This window comes from Staurois parvus, unplaced genomic scaffold (assembly GCF_062004578.1).
Source record: "Staurois parvus isolate SC_StPar_1 unplaced genomic scaffold, SC_StPar_1.0 ptg002776l, whole genome shotgun sequence".
Classification (NCBI taxonomy): Eukaryota; Metazoa; Chordata; class Amphibia; order Anura; family Ranidae; genus Staurois; species Staurois parvus.
The window spans coordinates 72795-90135 of record NW_028320572.1 but is presented as its reverse complement, the minus strand read 5'-3'; the positions used below and the strand labels follow the sequence as shown (position 1 = coordinate 90135).

At 53.8% G+C, this 17341-nt stretch overlaps 1 protein-coding gene and 1 non-coding gene across 2 annotated transcripts; both read right to left on the bottom strand.

The window, feature by feature from the left end:
* Window positions 1-1911: 1911 nt before the first annotated feature.
* LOC149429142 (eukaryotic initiation factor 4A-I) lies at window positions 1912-16350 on the bottom strand. The gene is made up of 11 exons (XM_089666684.1): window positions 16250-16350; window positions 9034-9082; window positions 6872-7004; window positions 6220-6359; window positions 5551-5719; window positions 5173-5282; window positions 4624-4767; window positions 3702-3839; window positions 3406-3495; window positions 2809-2888; window positions 1912-2582 (listed from the first exon to the last, which is right to left on the bottom strand). Exons 1-11 carry the CDS (start codon window positions 16270-16272, stop codon window positions 2438-2440), a joined length of 1221 nt encoding a protein of 406 aa, XP_089522810.1. The 5' UTR covers window positions 16273-16350; the 3' UTR covers window positions 1912-2437.
* On the bottom strand, window positions 4837-4976 carry LOC149429143 (small nucleolar RNA SNORD10). Its single transcript, XR_016310600.1, has one exon. It is a non-coding gene; the product is annotated as a small nucleolar RNA SNORD10 (small nucleolar RNA).
* Window positions 16351-17341: the final 991 nt, after the last annotated feature.

Genomic DNA, 17341 nt, shown 5'->3' with positions numbered 1-17341 from the left:
TCCAGAGGCTCCCCCACCCCCATCCTGACCAGGATATTTTTTAGTGATACGGCGCTGCATTAGACAATTCCAGTCATGCAACACTGCACCCAAAATTAAATTCATGTCCTCCCCCCACACAAATAGAGCTCTTTTGGTGGTATTTGATCGCCTGACATCCCCATTGACACCCATACAGTGATCATAAAAAGCACTGACTGTACTAATGGCACTGGGCAGGAAGGGGATAACAAGGGGTGATCAAAGGGTTAACTGCTTTATACTGCAAGCACACTGATATGCAGAGCCATACAAAGCAGTGTGCAGGAGCTGACGGGAGAGATCTGTTTACACATAGGTATCTCCCTGTTGGAGATACTCAGCAATCACCGGCCAGGACCTAGTGACAGCCGAGGGCATGAATGGTGGCACAGGCAGGGCACATGCGCCCCCTACCCAGAACAGCAAAATCAAATGTATATACACATGCAATTTTGCACACCCATGCCCCCCTGTAGCAGTATTTCTGCTATAGGGTGGCACAGAACTGGCTAAGATACCTGCCTAGCGGATATTTAGAGGAACTTATTTGGCCTGTTCAGTATTACTCCTAGCAACCTCTGGACAAACCATAGCTGAGCATGGCTACTCTGGGGGAACCCTAGTGTTCCATGGAAACCTGGTTGAGCATGGCAGCTGTGGAGGAACCCTGGTTAAGTCTGCTCTGGGGGAACCCTAGTGTTCCATGGAAACCTGGTTGAGCATGGCAGCTCTGGGGGAAGCCTAGTGTTCCATGGCAGCTGTGGAGGAACCCTGGTTAAGTCTGGTCTGGAGGAACCCTAGTGTTCCATGGAAACCTGGTTGAGCATGGCAGCTGTGGAGGAACCCTGGTTAAGTCTGGTCTGGAGGAACCCTAGTGTTCCATGGAAACCTGGTTGAGCATGGCAGCTGTGGAGGAACCCTGGTTAAGTCTGGTCTGGAGGAACCCTAGTGTTCCATGGAAACCTGGTTGAGCATGGCAGCTCTGGGGGAAGCCTAGTGTTCCATGGCAGCTGTGGAGGAACCCTGGTTAAGTCTGGTCTGGAGGAACCCTAGTGTTCCATGGAAACCTGGTTGAGTATGGCAGCTGTGGAGGAACCCTGGTTAAGTCTGCTCTGGGGGAACCCTAGTGTTCCACGGAAACCCTGATTGAGCATAGCAGCTCTGGGGGAAGCCTAATGTTCCATGGCAGATGTGGATGAACCCTGGTTCATAGCTGCTCTGGGGGAAGCCTAGTGCTCTGGAGAAACCCCCAGTTGAGCATGGCAGCTCTGAAGAAACACTGGTTTAGATTCACTTTAAACCCATTCCTGCCCAGACAAGCATCTCCAGTAAGGTCTGTACATCCAGGGAGGAGGAAAGGATTGGTGATGTGACCAAACTGTCACATGATCAGGAGCCATGTTGCCGGCTACTGAGTTACTGCCGGCTACGGACACCAAGCAGTCTTGGACAGCTGTCTGCTATGGAGCATGCTTTCAGAAAACATTGGCTGCCAGTTTCCTTTTTAAAGTCCACCCCTTTTACGGCTACACATGCGTTGGATGGCAACAGGTTAAAGCCCTAAAGTGCACACGGCTTGCATAATTGCCATGCCAACTGAACACACCATTCAGGCAGATTGAACACGTAGCATGGAGGGGTCCTTCGTACACCTATGGGTCTCGTCTGAACACAAACTCCTGAGATTTCATTGCCGCTCGATTGTTAGAGGTCACAATGGTGGCCAACATCTGACTGCAATGTATAATGAAGCATTTCCCACCAAGACCAGCCTTATACAGAGGTAGGGGAAGGAGGGCGGGGGATGGGGCCAGCTGCTTAGTTTGGAGGGGGAGGTAATCAGGGATGACAGGGAAATGGGGGGGGGACAAGCAAAAGAGACAAACTATGTTGCAAAAAAAATTTGTTTTATTTAATAAATACTATACAGAAAAAGCAAATAAAATGGCAACAATTTATAGTCTTTGGGGAAAATTTCTTTAAAAAAAAAAAATTCTGAAATCCGAATTGATAGCAGCCTGATTGGAGGAGAGGGGGGGGATGGGTAGTGATTGTTTGGTCCTCTGATTTGGTGGGGAAACATTTTTTGGGGTACAGGAGGGGGAGGGGTTAGTGTTCAGTTTACAGAAAAAACACAAACAAATGTTTTACGGTCACAATACCTCAAAATAACATTTATTTGAAAAACAAAAAAAAAAACAAAAAAGTAATATAAATCATTTTAAGTCATACAGGAGGGGGATGGGGAAGCCCAAACGTTAAGGGGCTTAATAGAAAGCTGTACGCCTCCTCCCTGCCCGGGGACCCCCTGAGGAGGGGGCCCCACCAAAATGCAGAAAGGGTGTTTTTTGTATTTTCAGTTATACTATTTTTTTGTTCTTTTTTTTAATTAATGATCTCCTCGTCGGGGGAGGGCTCAGATGAGATCTGCCACGTTCATTGGCATCTCTTCAACAGTTGTGTTGTAAAAAGTCTCAATGTCCTTCAGGGTGCGTTTGTCTTCCTCGGTCACCATGTTGATGGCGACTCCTTTCCTACCGAAACGGCCGCCTCTGCCGATCCTGCAAACAAAGATGGAGGAGCATGAGGGGGAGGAGCCTATACAAGTACTAAACATAGATGGCGGTGTAGGCCATGTTTAAGTTGCGAAACGCGACAAAGCAGCGTTAATCGCGGTGGAGCATGGTCAAGGTTCATCTTCCAAGAGTCTACTGTCCGCGTTCAGCATGGAGGCTGGGCAGAGAGGGAATTCCCTTGGGTGCAGCATTCATATCAATGGCAGCTTACCTGTGAATATAGTTCTCTCTGTTGGTTGGCAAGTCGTAGTTGATGACCAAGGAGACCTGCTGGACATCAATTCCTCGAGCCTGCATGGAGGGAACCAAAGGGGTTAACTCAGCAGACCAATCAGAGCCGCAGGAGAAAAGCGCATGCAAGGATGAGTGATGTTTGAAAGCGAGGGGACAGGCCGGCCCCCTCAGCGACGTCACCAGTCGGGCGAGCGGACAGGCCGGCCCCCTCAGCGACGTCACCAGTCTGGCGAGCGGATGGACAGGTTACAGTGAATGGATAGGCTGCCCTTAGTGAGGTTAGTGAATGGATAGGCTGCCCTTAGTGAGGTTAGTGAATGGATAGGCTGCCCTTAGTGAGGTTAGTGAATGGATAGGCTGCCCTTAGTGAGGTTAGTGAATGGATAGGCTGCCCTTAGTGAGGTTAGTGAATGGATAGGCTGCCCTTAGTGAGGTTAGTGAATGGATAGGCTGCCCTTAGTGAGGTTAGTGAATGGATAGGCTGCCCTTAGTGAGGTTAGTGAATGGATAGACTGCCCTTCTCAGTGATGTCACCGCTCTAGGGAATGGATAGGCTGCAGTTGGCAATACTCACCAATAAATCTGTAGTAATAAGGACACGACTGGAGCCAGATCGGAACTCTCTCATAATGACGTCTCTCTCCTTTTGGTCCATGTCGCCGTGCTGGAAATAAAGTGCGATTTATTAGAACACAGAGCCGGCCGATATTGGCCGTGTCCCCACAGCATGAACCAGCCGACAGTCACAGGAGCTGCGCTGGGATGAATGTGGGTGGATTCTATTCCCCTGTCAGATATAAGACCACACGCCACGTGACGTGTCCTTGCCCAGTGACCCGGGGGGAGGTGTATGAAGACTGGAACACTCACCAGTGCAGACACAGTGAAGTCTCGTGCGTGCATCTTCTCCGTCAGCCAGTCCACCTTCCTGCGGGTGTTTATAAAGATGACGGCCTGTGTGATGGTGAGCGTCTCGTAGAGATCGCAGAGCGTGTCCAGCTTCCACTCCTGGAGGGGGAGAAAATGATTGAGGATCATACAAAATACTAACCCACGGCCAAGCAAGCCCCAGCCCAGGGTCCCCAAGGCCAAGCAAGCCCCAGCCCAGGGTCCCCAAGGCCAAGCAAGCCCCAGCCCAGGGTCCCCAAGGCCAAGCAAGCCCCAGCCCAGGGTCCCCAAGGCCAAGCAAGCCCCAGCCCAGGGTCCCCAAGGCCAAGCAAGCCCCAGCCCAGGGTCCCCAAGGCCAAGCAAGCCCCAGCCCAGGGTCCCCAAGGCCAAGCAAGCCCCAGCCCAGGGTCCCCAAGGCCAAGCAAGCCCCAGCCCAGGGTCCCCAAGGCCAAGCAAGCCCCAGCCCAGGGTCCCCAAGGCCAAGCAAGCCCCAGCCCAGGGTCCCCAAGGCCAAGCAAGCCCCAGCCCAGGGTCCCCAAGGCCAAGCAAGCCCCAGCCCAGGGTCCCCAAGGCCAAGCAAGCCCCAGCCCAGGGTCCCCAAGGCCAAGCAAGCCCCAGCCCAGGGTCCCCAAGGCCAAGCAAGCCCCAGCCCAGGGTCCCCAAGGCCAAGCAAGCCCCAGCCCAGGGTCCCCAAGGCCAAGCAAGCCCCAGCCCAGGGTCGTGTGCAACAGGTAAATTTGTCCCCACAGCATGAACCAGCTGACAGTGACGGAGCGGCTGCGCTGGGATGAATATGGGGTTGTATTATATACCCCTGTCAGATATAAGAATCTACGCCATCACGTGACGCATCCTTGCCCAGTGACAGGGAAGGGGGGAGGGTCATTGATAAGGCGACACCCACCTCACGCTCCACGTTGATGTAGAACTGCCGGATACCCTCCAGAGTCAGCTCCTCTTTCTTCACCAGGATACGGACCGGGTCCCTCATGAACTTTTTCGTCACCTCCAACACATCGGAAGGCATGGTGGCCGAGAGCAGCACCACCTGGACAAAAACGTAGACAATTAGAGATGGCCTCTCCAAAAAAAGCAAGATTCCATCGATGAGAAGGTTGCTTTCAGACAAGGTGGTGTGATCATCTCCCAGAACCCTCTGCGGCAGACTCTTCTGGCCAGCAGGACGCAGACCAGAGAGCTGCCGCAAGAGGGGAACATGGGCTTCAGATGACACGCATGGGATATCATCATTAAAGCAGCCCAACAGAACACAGGCTTTCCCAGCTACGACCCATTACTGCAACTACTCTGGTCAATGACTTCTGATGCCGCTGACCCTTGAACTCCTCACACAGAGGCCTCCCAGACCAAGTGTTCAGGCATTCGGCCATCATAAGAACCCCCCCCCCCAGGCCCCACACCAATGCAATTCTACATCCGGCTGCCCCCTTACCTGAGCGTTACTGCTCAGCTTCTGGAAAATATCGTAGATCTGGTCCTTGAAACCTCTGCTTAACATTTCATCAGCCTCGTCCAGAACAAACATCTTGATGTATTTGGGAGCTGCAAGAAAGGACCACAAGTCAATTTAGAGGATGCCGGAGGCCACTGTACAAGCCACCCCCTAACAAGAAGACTGACACCAAGCAACACCCCCACAGGTCAAGGTACACAAGCTTTGTCCCCACAGCATGAACCAGCTGACAGTGACCACACACCTGCGCTGGGATGAATATGGGGGTCACTCTGCCCCTGTCAGATATAAGGCTCGCATCACGTGATGCACCCTTGCCCAGTGACAGGGAGGGAATACACCGCCCCGGATACTTACACAGGTATCGCCTGTTCAACATGTCAAATACTCTTCCTGGAGTGCCGACCACTATGTGCGGAGCTTCCGATTGCAGCTTCTGTACCTCTGCCCGCACGTTGGTGCCACCAATACAGGCGTGGCAGGAGGCGCCCATGTAGTCTCCCAGTGCCATCACTACCTTCTGGATCTGGAAGAGAACACGTCACCGTCTGTTAAATCCATCAATATTGTATATTAGTTGTAGTTTTGGTTTGAGCCAGTAGGCAGTGCTGTAGGCTCCTTTTCATGTTTTCCAATGGACTGCTCAGCTCTTGTTGTAAAAGACCCACTTGCACAGGTCAGAATGTCAGAAGTCCACCCACCTCACTACCCCCCCATAACTCCAGGCAGGGATACATGCATCCCACCGCCACCAAATCATCCACCTCACCCCCATGGGACCACACACCACCAACAGGAGTCTATATACACCACCAACCCTGCTATGGTCTGCACACCTCAACATTCCATCAGGAGTCCACGTACCTCACACCCGTTCCCTGCCAGGATTCCCTCACCACCACATGGAAGCCATCCACCCACAAACTTGTTAACAGCCCCATTCAGCCCTCCCCTTGCCACAAGACCATGCAGATCACCATCAGTAGGTCATTCACCTCGTCCCCCATTATGATAGTCTGTACTCACCTGCTGGGCCAACTCTCGGGTTGGGGCCAGGACCAGGGCTTGTGTGGCCTTCATATCCAGCTCAATTTGCTGGAGGATGGAAATGGCAAATGTTGCTGTTTTCCCAGTTCCAGACTGAGCCTGAGCGATGACATCGTAACCTGCAGAGATACCACAAACTTTACTACGGCTGCCAATAGACCACACAGGGCCCCCATGTTTTAGTCTCCCTTCCCTTCATATGCACACATCTAGAACAGCCAAAAGCTTTACATTGGGGTGTATTTTGAGTGTTCAAGAGCATTCAATCTTTTCAGATGCCCCTAGAAAGTGCAATTAGGATGAAAACCAATGACAACTCTTAGAGCAGAAGGGTGGGCATCTCCTTTTAGTTAGAGCGCCTGTAAAGACAAGCTCAGATCTCCACCCCACAGGAGGGAACCCAATCAGACCTGCACTGCATGCATCTCCCAAAAATCAGCTCCACCCTTCCAGAACACATCGGGAGCTACGCCCACCAGGAACTACCTGTAGACCGCTCACCATTCCTGTCCCGAAGAGGACAGAGCCGTGTGCTGCACAATAGATCTGAACACAGAAGAGAGTTCTATGGGATAGCTCTGTAGAACATCTCCCCTCCCCCCATGGAGAGAACATGGCGGTTTTCACTTACCCTTGATACAAGGTAGAATAGCACGCTGCTGGATTGCAGACGGTTTCTCAAAACCATAGGCGTAAATCCCTCTCAGGAGAGACTCTGACAGGTTCATATCGTCAAAACTGTCCACCACCTCATTCCAATTACTCTGTGGAGACAGAAGGGTTTAGCTGGTGGTTACTATAATCCCAAAACAATCTTAGGGCAATGCAGCGTATGTCCCAACACAACATATCTACTGAACGTATGGAGAACCCCAAGGAGTGGGGGGGGCACACAAAAAACCCAGAAACCATGTAACTACTATTCCTCCCCATGACAACCAATGGCAGGGCACTATTCCTTACCCTGATACTAACAATGGGGCACCATTTACACCGGGGCATTTTTGTTTACTCCCAGTAAACTGCCACTTTGTTTAGAAAGGGGAGACCCCCTTATATAGAGGAGCCCAAAATAGCAGTTACCACGGAACCTCTGGGGGAACCCAAAGAGACACTATCACCAGTAAAAACTTGTGGAGCAGCTCAAAGCCAGTCACCACTGACCCCATGGAGGACCCCAGTCACCACTGACCCCATGGAGGACCCCAGTCACCACTGACCCCATGGAGGACCCCAGTCACCACTGACCCCATTCACCACTGACCCCATGGAAGAACCCCAAACCAGAAACCACTGAACCTATGAAGGAACCCAACATCAATCACTAGCGAAGCTATGGAGGACCCCAAAGAGCCAGTCACCATAGAACCCACTGAGGAAACAAATGAGCCAGTCACCACTGAAACCATGGAGGACCCCAAAGAGTCAGTTACCATTGAACTATTCTTCCTACTGACACCCAATAGCAAAGCACCATTCCTTTCCCCAATACCAACAAAGGGGCACCATTTACACCAGGGCATTTTTTTTTTTACTCCCAGTAAACTGCCCCTTTGTTTAGAAAGGGGAACCCCTTATATAGAGGAGCCCAAAATAGCAGTTACCACGGAACCCCTGGGGGAACCCAAAGACACTATCACCACTAAACTTGTGGAAGAACCCCAAACCAGAAACCTCCGAACCCATGGAAGAACCCCAAACCAGAAACCTCCGAACCCATGGAAGAACCCCAAACCAGAAACCTCCGAACCCATGGAAGAACCCCAAACCAGAAACCTCCGAACCCATGGAAGAACCCCAAACCAGAAACCTCCGAACCCATGGAAGAACCCCAAACCAGAAACCTCCGAACCCATGGAAGAACCCCAAACCAGAAACCTCCGAACCCATGGAAGAACCCCAAACCAGAAACCTCCGAACCCATGGAAGAACCCCAAACCAGAAACCTCCGAACCCATGGAAGAACCCCAAACCAGAAACCACTGAACCCATGGAAGAACCCCAAACCAGAAACCACTGAACCTATGAAGGAACCCAACATCAATCACTAGCGAAGCTATGGAGGACCCCAAAGAGCCACTCACCACTGAGCCCATGGAGAACCCCAAAGACAGTCACCACTGAACTATTCTTCCCACTGACACCCAATAGCAAAGCACCATTCCTTTCCCCAATACCAACAAAGGGCCACCATTTACACCAGGGCATTTTTTTTACTCCCACTGGCCAGTATGAAGGACAGTAAACTGGCCCTTTGCTTAGAAAGTTGAGACCCTCTATACAGGAGCCCAAAAACAAGCAGTCACCTCTGAACCTAATGCACCTCAACCTCCATGCAGCACATGCCCCACCTCAACACGTTTAGTGTGCCACATTGTACCTGCATCATACACTAGTATTACAGCACAGACCTGTTTTCATGTTCTGAGCAGAGGCATTTGACAAAGGAGAAAAAGCACAAATTGCCTCATACAGTGTTATGGTGTCAATGGGCCCTTACTCAAAGGTTGTCAGGTGACTCATTACCATAAACATCCAACACCATACGTGATCTAATGCTAAATAAAGGCTCCGTCTCCCATTATGAGATCACAGCGGGTCCTATGCATCACGGCTGAGGTTACAAGCTCTCCATGAATTCTCTGCAGGAATGTCTTAATTATGACCTTCGTGACCCGAACGGTTTTATTATTGGGTGGGTGGGGGGGGGGGGGGGAACCAAGTCAGGAAACGTACTACGAGACAACCTTTCCTAAAAGTAGAAGGCAAGACCATCACAAGGCTGACACTTACCTCAATGATACCATCGGGCTCCATGCCTTCGGGCCCATTGTCTCTGGATCTGGAAGGACAAAAACATGAAATTAAACCACATTGTACATAAGAGGAAAAGAATCTTCATGACAACATTGTGATCATTCCAGTCAGTAACAAAACAAACATCTGTAGAGTCTAAAGCCTATTGGGGCTTCTGGGACAGTCGAGGAGCCTTAGAAGTACCTCCAGGTCTCAGGGAGCCCCTGCCAATAAATACTATTCTTTACAGTTCATTCTCAAGCATTTGACAACCTCTAGAGGAACCCTTGAATGCCATGGAACCCTGACCTGTAAGAGATTCCCCAAATGCTGGTTACCAGACAGACATTCCCAACAAATACTTCAGGGGAAGTCCTAGACCCCATGTGAGAAGAAGCCATGGACAACACACTGGTGCCGGCTCAAACAACTGCACTGCTGTGGGATTCATTTTCAAGCACATTTGAGGGTTGAAGGCGCCTTGTGCACAAACATTAAACCCGACTGTGTAATTCCAGCACACGGTGACAAGTCTACCCTCCAGTAAAATGTACAGAACATCTGACAGCTCCCTGCCCCCACTCAATGCTGTGAGCTCAGCTTTCAGGTCTACAGTGCTCCAAGCAAGGTCAGCCCAGGGGGGAACCTGCATGACTGACCACACACCAACAACATCCCCAGCTTTAGGATCACCTTCCAAAGACGGAACCCAAGTACTCCTCAGCTGGGACCCACTATGGAGAACCAGCCACCCCTGGGCCTACGGAGGAGCCCAAAGGAGAACCAGCCGCCCCTGGGCCTACGGAGGAGCCCAAAGGAGAACCAGCCGCCACTGGGCCTACGGAGGAGCCCAAAGGAGAACCAGCCGCCACTGGGCCTACGGAGGAGCCCAAAGGAGAACCAGCCGCCACTGGGCCTACGGAGGAGCCCAAAGGAGAACCAGCCGCCACTGGGCCTACGGAGGAGCCCAAAGGAGAACCAGCCGCCACTGGGCCTACGGAGGAGCCCAAAGGAGAACCAGCCGCCACTGGGCCTACGGAGGAGCCCAAAGGAGAACCAGCCGCCACTGGGCCTACGGAGGAGCCCAAAGGAGAACCAGCCGCCACTGGGCCTACGGAGGAGCCCAAAGGAGAACCAGCCGCCACTGGGCCTACGGAGGAGCCCAAAGGAGAACCAGCCGCCACTGGGCCTACGGAGGAGCCCAAAGGAGAACCAGCCGCCACTGGGCCTACGGAGGAGCCCAAAGGAGAACCAGCCGCCACTGGGCCTACGGAGGAGCCCAAAGGAGAACCAGCCGCCACTGGGCCTACGGAGGAGCCCAAAGGAGAACCAGCCGCCACTGGGCCTACGGAGGAGCCCAAAGGAGAACCAGCCGCCACTGGGCCTACGGAGGAGCCCAAAGGAGAACCAGCCGCCACTGGGCCTACGGAGGAGCCCAAAGGAGAACCAGCCGCCACTGGGCCTACGGAGGAGCCCAAAGGAGAACCAGCCGCCACTGGGCCTACGGAGGAGCCCAAAGGAGAACCAGCCGCCACTGGGCCTACGGAGGAGCCCAAAGGAGAACCAGCCGCCACTGGGCCTACGGAGGAGCCCAAAGGAGAACCAGCCGCCACTGGGCCTACGGAGGAGCCCAAAGGAGAACCAGCCGCCACTGGGCCTACGGAGGAGCCCAAAGGAGAACCAGCCGCCACTGGGCCTACGGAGGAGCCCAAAGGAGAACCAGCCGCCACTGGGCCTACGGAGGAGCCCAAAGGAGAACCAGCCGCCACTGGGCCTACGGAGGAGCCCAAAGGAGAACCAGCCGCCACTGGGCCTACGGAGGAGCCCAAAGGAGAACCAGCCGCCACTGGGCCTACGGAGGAGCCCAAAGGAGAACCAGCCGCCACTGGGCCTACGGAGGAGCCCAAAGGAGAACCAGCCGCCACTGGGCCTACGGAGGAGCCCAAAGGAGAACCAGTCACCACTAAACCCATGGAGGAATCCAAAGAGCCAATCTCCACTGAACCAATGGAGGAACTCAGAATCAGTCAATGAAGGAACCCAGTCAACATCCTATGGAGGGAACCAGTCACCATTGAACCTCTGAAGGACACAAAAACTCACCCAAGCAAGAAAGCATGACCAGTCAGGCAGCTGACATGACAGCAACCATCAGACTTCAAGGTATTCTAATGGCCCCTGAAATGACACCTCCTGTGTTTCTAGAACAGGTCCACTTTAAAAGGCAACTGCAGTAGCTTTGATCACATACACTAAACATTTTAAACACAAGATATTTAATGCTAGGCCACCCAACGTCTAGCACTAGATCTGCACCTAGTTTCTGAAGTTCTAGAATTTTGGGGGCTGCTGAGTGCTCAGACCATCGCATTATGAGATGGGGGACATACAATTACTACCAGGATGTAGAGTGATACAATTAAGGGCTGTGGGTGTCAGTGAAGGACATTACTAGATAAAAGGACTACAAGATGGCAAACACAGCCAGCTATAGCCTAAAATGATGAAGATCAGCTCCTCCATCCCAAACCTGATTGCACATCCTAGAACTATGGGAGTTGCTCACATCAACCAGACATCTTCAGGAATTTTTCAGTAAGACAGGTTCACCCACTTTACACCACATTCTGGAAAACTTGGCCTGTTCCGAGATCTCAAAGGAAGGTTTGAGTAACTGGTACGGCAACCAGAAACATTACTGAACAGAGAAGGAACACAGCACACTTAGAGCAGCGTATGGCCTCCCTGAGGTTCGATCCAGGACCCCATGGCAGCGTATGGCCTCCCTGAGGTTCGATCCAGGACCCCATGGCAGCGTATGGCCTCCCTGAGGTTCGATCCAGGACCCCATGGCAGCGTATGGCCTCCCTGAGGTTCGATCCAGGACCCCATGGCAGCGTATGGCCTCCCTGAGGTTCGATCCAGGACCCCATGGCAGCGTATGGCCTCCCTGAGGTTCGATCCAGGACCCCATGGCAGCGTATGGCCTCCCTGAGGTTCGATCCAGGACCCCATGGCAGCGTATGGCCTCCCTGAGGTTCGATCCAGGACCCCATGGCAGCGTATGGCCTCCCTGAGGTTCGATCCAGGACCCCATGGCAGCGTATGGCCTCCCTGAGGTTCGATCCAGGACCCCATGGCAGCGTATGGCCTCCCTGAGGTTCGATCCAGGACCCCATGGCAGCGTATGGCCTCCCTGAGGTTCGATCTAGGACCCCATGGCAGCATATGGCCCCCCACAGGTTCGAGCCAGGACCCCATGGCAGCGCATGGCCTCCCCAAGATCTGGCCCAGGATCCTGTGGCTGTCCTGAGACCAAATCCAGGACCAATGGGGCCCTATGGGCAATGTATGGTCTCCGCAAGATCCGATCAAGGACCCAATGGCTGTGTATTGCCTCCCTGAGATCTGATCCAAGACGCCTGGGGCCCTATAACACTGTATGGCCTCTCTGATATCTGATCCGGGACCTCTGCAGCTGGGTGACATTGTATGGCCTCCATGGGATCTTGTCCAAGATCCTTGGGGCCCAGTGGCACTGTATGGCCTCCCTGAGATCTGATCCAGGACCCCTATTGGCAGTGTATGACCTCCCTGGAATCTGATCCCAAACCCTGAGGGGCCCCAGTAGCAGCGGGAAGCCTTGATGTACACCCACCACAGGCCGACTGCACACGAGGAGTTAACAGACTAATGAGGACAGTTTCCAGGGGCGGAGCGGAGACGGGAATGTATGACAGCGTGTGAGTGATGTCACACAGGCATAGAACATTGGGCGGACACCTGAGACAGGCCGGGTTACACAGGACCCCCACCCTCCCCCGGCTGGAGCCCAGCGATAACCATCCCCCGGCTTAGTCATCCCGCTGACGAATGCACATTGTGTAACCCCTGCAGGACTGACACCGAGAGCCCAGAACCATCGGGGACAATGAGGACCGGAGGGAGCCGGGTCATGTGAGCCCACAGAGCCCAGTATACGTCATCTATAGACCACGAGAGGATACATTCCACCACTGGCTGGGCGTTGTAGTACCTCCCTAGAGATATGGCCGGTGTAATGCAGAGTACAGACCATTCCAAGAACGAGGACCCCCCCCCAAAGAGGACAGATTACCTAAACCAGGAAGTCCCAATCCATTGTGAACATGGCTCACCCTCCACAGAACATACTGGGAGTTGTAGTCCCACCGATGTACATAACCAGAGGGAACATTCATTATACCCCTGACAAGACAATGGTGGGACCTACAGGAAGGTGGTCACTATACATTATAGGGAGGTTATACCCTGCTGAGAGTTGTAGTCCTTCCTCCTACAAGTGATCCCCTCATATGGGAATGACTACAACTGTGTATACCACCCCCCCACCCCATGATGGCCACCTTCCTGTAGAGCCATCCAAACACCAGGAAGAGTCCACTCATCCCAGATCACCAGGAGGTCCCAGTGTAATGCAGTGTGAGCTGCTAGGGGTTGTAGTCCATCCACAGCCCAGCACGATACAGAATCCAGCATCTCCTCCCACCATGCTGGGAGTTGTAGTCCATCCATAGCTCAGACTTACACCATAGGAGAGGTTATAATTGTATATACATCAACCCCTCCAGACCATGCTGGGGGTTGTAGTCCATCCATAGCCTAGTATGATACAGTATGCCGCCGCCTCCCGCCATGCTGGGGGTTGTAGTCCATCCATAGCCTAGTATGACAGTATGCCGCCTCCTCCCACCATGCTGGGGGTTGTAGTCTATCCATAGCCTAGTATGATACAGGGTATGCCTCCTCCCACCATGCTGGGGGTTGTAGTCCATCCATAGCTCAGACTTACACCATAGGAAAGGTTATAATTGTATATACATCAACCCCTCCAGACCATGCTGGGGGTTGTAGTCCATCCATAGCCTAGTATGATACAGGGTATGCCGCCTCCCCTCACCATGCTGGGGGAGGTAGTCCATCCATAGCCTAGTATGATACAAGGTATGCCTCCTCCCACCATGCTGGGGGTTGTAGTCCATCCATAGCCTAGTATGATACAAGGTATGCCTCCTCCCACCATGCTGGGGGTTGTAGTCCATCCATAGCCTAGTATGATACAAGGTATGCCTCCTCCCACCATGCTGGGGGTTGTAGTCCATCCATAGCCTAGTATGATACAAGGTATGCCTCCTCCCACCATGCTGGGGGTTGTAGTCCATCCATAGCCTAGTATGATACAAGGTATGCCTCCTCCCACCATGCTGGGGGTTTTAGTCCATCCATAGCCTAGTATGATACAAGGTATGCCTCCTCCCACCATGCTGGGGGTTGTAGTCCATCAATAGCCTAGTATAAAGTATGCCTCCTCCCACCATGCTGGGGGTTGTAGTCCATCCATAGCCTAGTATGATACAAGGTATGCCACCTCCCCTCACCATGGCCCTATAGGAGGGCACTGTCTGGTATTGAGGCTTTGTAGGTGGATGGACTATAACACCCAGCATCCTATATACATCACCCCTCCAGACCATGCTGGGAATTTGTTGTCCCCAAGAACAAAGTGCAGTAAGCCATACCCTCTCCACAGGTGATGCTGGGCATTATAGTCCATCCACCTACAAAGCCTCAACACCAGACAATGCCCCCTATAGGGCCATGGTGGGAGTTGCAGTCCTAAGCAGCATACATTGCCTTCTATAGATCATGCTGGGAATTGTAGTCTATCCACCCATAAGGCCTAACTACCAGACAGCGCCCCCTATGGCAGGGGTGTCCCCAAACTGCTGCAGAACTACAAGTCCCATGAGGCATCGCAAGGCTGACAGTTACAAGCATGACTCCCAGAGGCTCAAAAATGATGGGACTTGTAGTTCTGCAACAGCTGAAGCACCACAGTGACACCTCTGCCCTACAGGGCCATGTTGGGAGTAGTAGTCCCCGGCACCATGCACCGCCCCCTACAGGGCCATGGGGGGAGTAGTAGTCCCCGGTACCATGCACTGCCCCCTACAGGGCCATGTTGGGAGTAGTAGTCCCTGGTACCATGCACTGCCCCCTACAGGGACATATGGGGGGAGCAGTAGTCCCCGGTACCATGCACTGCCCCCTACAGGGCCATGTTGGGAGTAGTAGTCCCCGGTACCATGCACTGCCCCCTACAGGGACATATGGGGGGAGTAGTAGTCCCCGGTACCATGCACTGCCCCCTACAGGGCCATGTTGGGAGTAGTAGTCCCCGGTACCATGCACTGCCCCCTACAGGGACATATGGGGGGAGTAGTAGTCCCCGGTACCATGCACTGCCCCCTACAGGGACATATGGGGGGGGGGGGGGGGGGGGTTGGAGAGGAGTAGTAGTAGTCCTCGGTACCATACACTGCCCCCATGGGGGGAGGGGATAGTAGTAGTCCTACCATAATACAAACTTGGTCATGTTAGGTAAGCTGTAGTCCATCCACCCATAAGGCCTCAGTACCAGACATTGCCTACTATAAGACCACATTGGGATTTGTAGTCCTCGGTATCATACAGCCCCCCCCCCCCCATACAAAATCAGCAATGTGCCCCAAGCTGTAGTCCCCCACAGAACACAGGGGCGGGGGTTGTAGTCCACCCACAGAACACAGGGCCGGTCATGCTGGGAGTTGTAGTCCCCCCACAGAACACAGGGCTGGGAGTTGTAGTCTCCCCACAGAACACAGGGCCGGTCATGCTGGGAGTTGTAGTCCCCCCACAGAACACAGGGGCAGGAGTTGTAGTCCCCCCACAGAACACAGGGGCGGTCGGGCTGGGAGTTGTAGTCCCCCCACAGAACACAGGGTCGGTCGGGCTGGGAGTTGTAGTCCTCCGATCTGTGACGATTCCTTCCCCCAGGGTCCACGTGCAGCACCGGAAGTGTCCGCCATCTTAGAGGAAAGCTCCCCTCCCCCACCCCGGCGGCCATCTTGTCTCTCTCCCCCCTCCCCCCCACTCGGAGTTAGGCGCCCACGTGCACCGGGCGGAGGCCGCCATCAGGGCCCGGAAGGGGGAGGAGCCCACGCGCGGCGCGTGCCTCTGCGAAACAAGTAAGTAGGCCCCCTCGGCCGGTCCAGGTGATATGAGGGGTGGGGGAGAACAATCCGCCCCGAAGAGACACCTCAACGAATGTACCTCATCCGGACCCTTCTGTGCCCCGCCACCCTGTGTTCGCCCTCCTAAGGGCCCCGGGCCCTCAACCGTCCCCACCACTCACCGGTTATCGTAGCTCGCAGACATCCTCAGAGCGGAAGCTTCTCCAAAGCCGGTGACCGCCTATTATATACCAACCTGGGAGCCACGCCCAGCCGCGCTCCCATAGGCCAGATCTTGCCAGTCTCCCGTTACGTAAGAGTCGCGTCTCAGAGCTCCTCCTCTCTGATTGGGTGGTGCGTCCGCCACTCAACCCGGCAGCAGACCGGCTCGGAGCGCTATTGGCCGGCCTGAGGGGGGAAGAGACACGCCCCCGGATGGCGAAGGAGTCTTTTCTTCAACCACCATCCCCCCACGAAGATGTAGCTCATTGGGCGGCTGGACGCACGTGACTACCTTACTGCAGTGGCCAAGCCCGCCAAGCACCTCTCTTGCCCATTGGCTGATCTTCCTATCAGTCACCCATACTCTTAGTGGGATTGGCGGACCGACACGTCGCTCTGCGTTTCCAGGCGGCTCATTGGCTACGCGGCTGGAACAGACCCCGCCCGCTAGCGCTATCCCCTCCAGGAAGAAGAACCCATTCCTGTCCCCCTCAGAGACAGAATGGGGGGGGGGTGAGACGGCCATGTCTGAGCCCAGGACACGTCTGACTGGCTGGGCCCAGCTTCATCCTGTCCTGAGGGGGATCAGTGTGTGAAAAAAACATGGCTGAGGGGGGGTAATAAATGTCACCAGACACATCACTATTGAGGGGGACCCCAATAGATGAGGGGAAGTGTGTACAAAACATAGCTGACTGGGGGACCCTGATAGATGAGGGGAAGTGTGTGTACAAAACATGGCAGACAAGGGAACCCCAAAAGATGAGGGGAGGTGTGTACAAAACATGGCAGACAAGGGGACCCCAAAAGATGAGGGGAGGTGTGTACAAAACATGGCTGACTGGGGGACCCCAATAGATGAGGGGAAGTGTGTGTACAAAACATGGCTGACTGGGGGACCCCGATAGATGAGGGGAAGTGTATGTACAAAACATGGCTGACAGGGGGACCCCAATAGATGAGGGGAAGCGTGTGTATAAAACATGGCTGACGGGGACCCCAAAATATGAGGGGAAGTGTGTGTACAAAACATGGCTGACTGGGACCCCGAT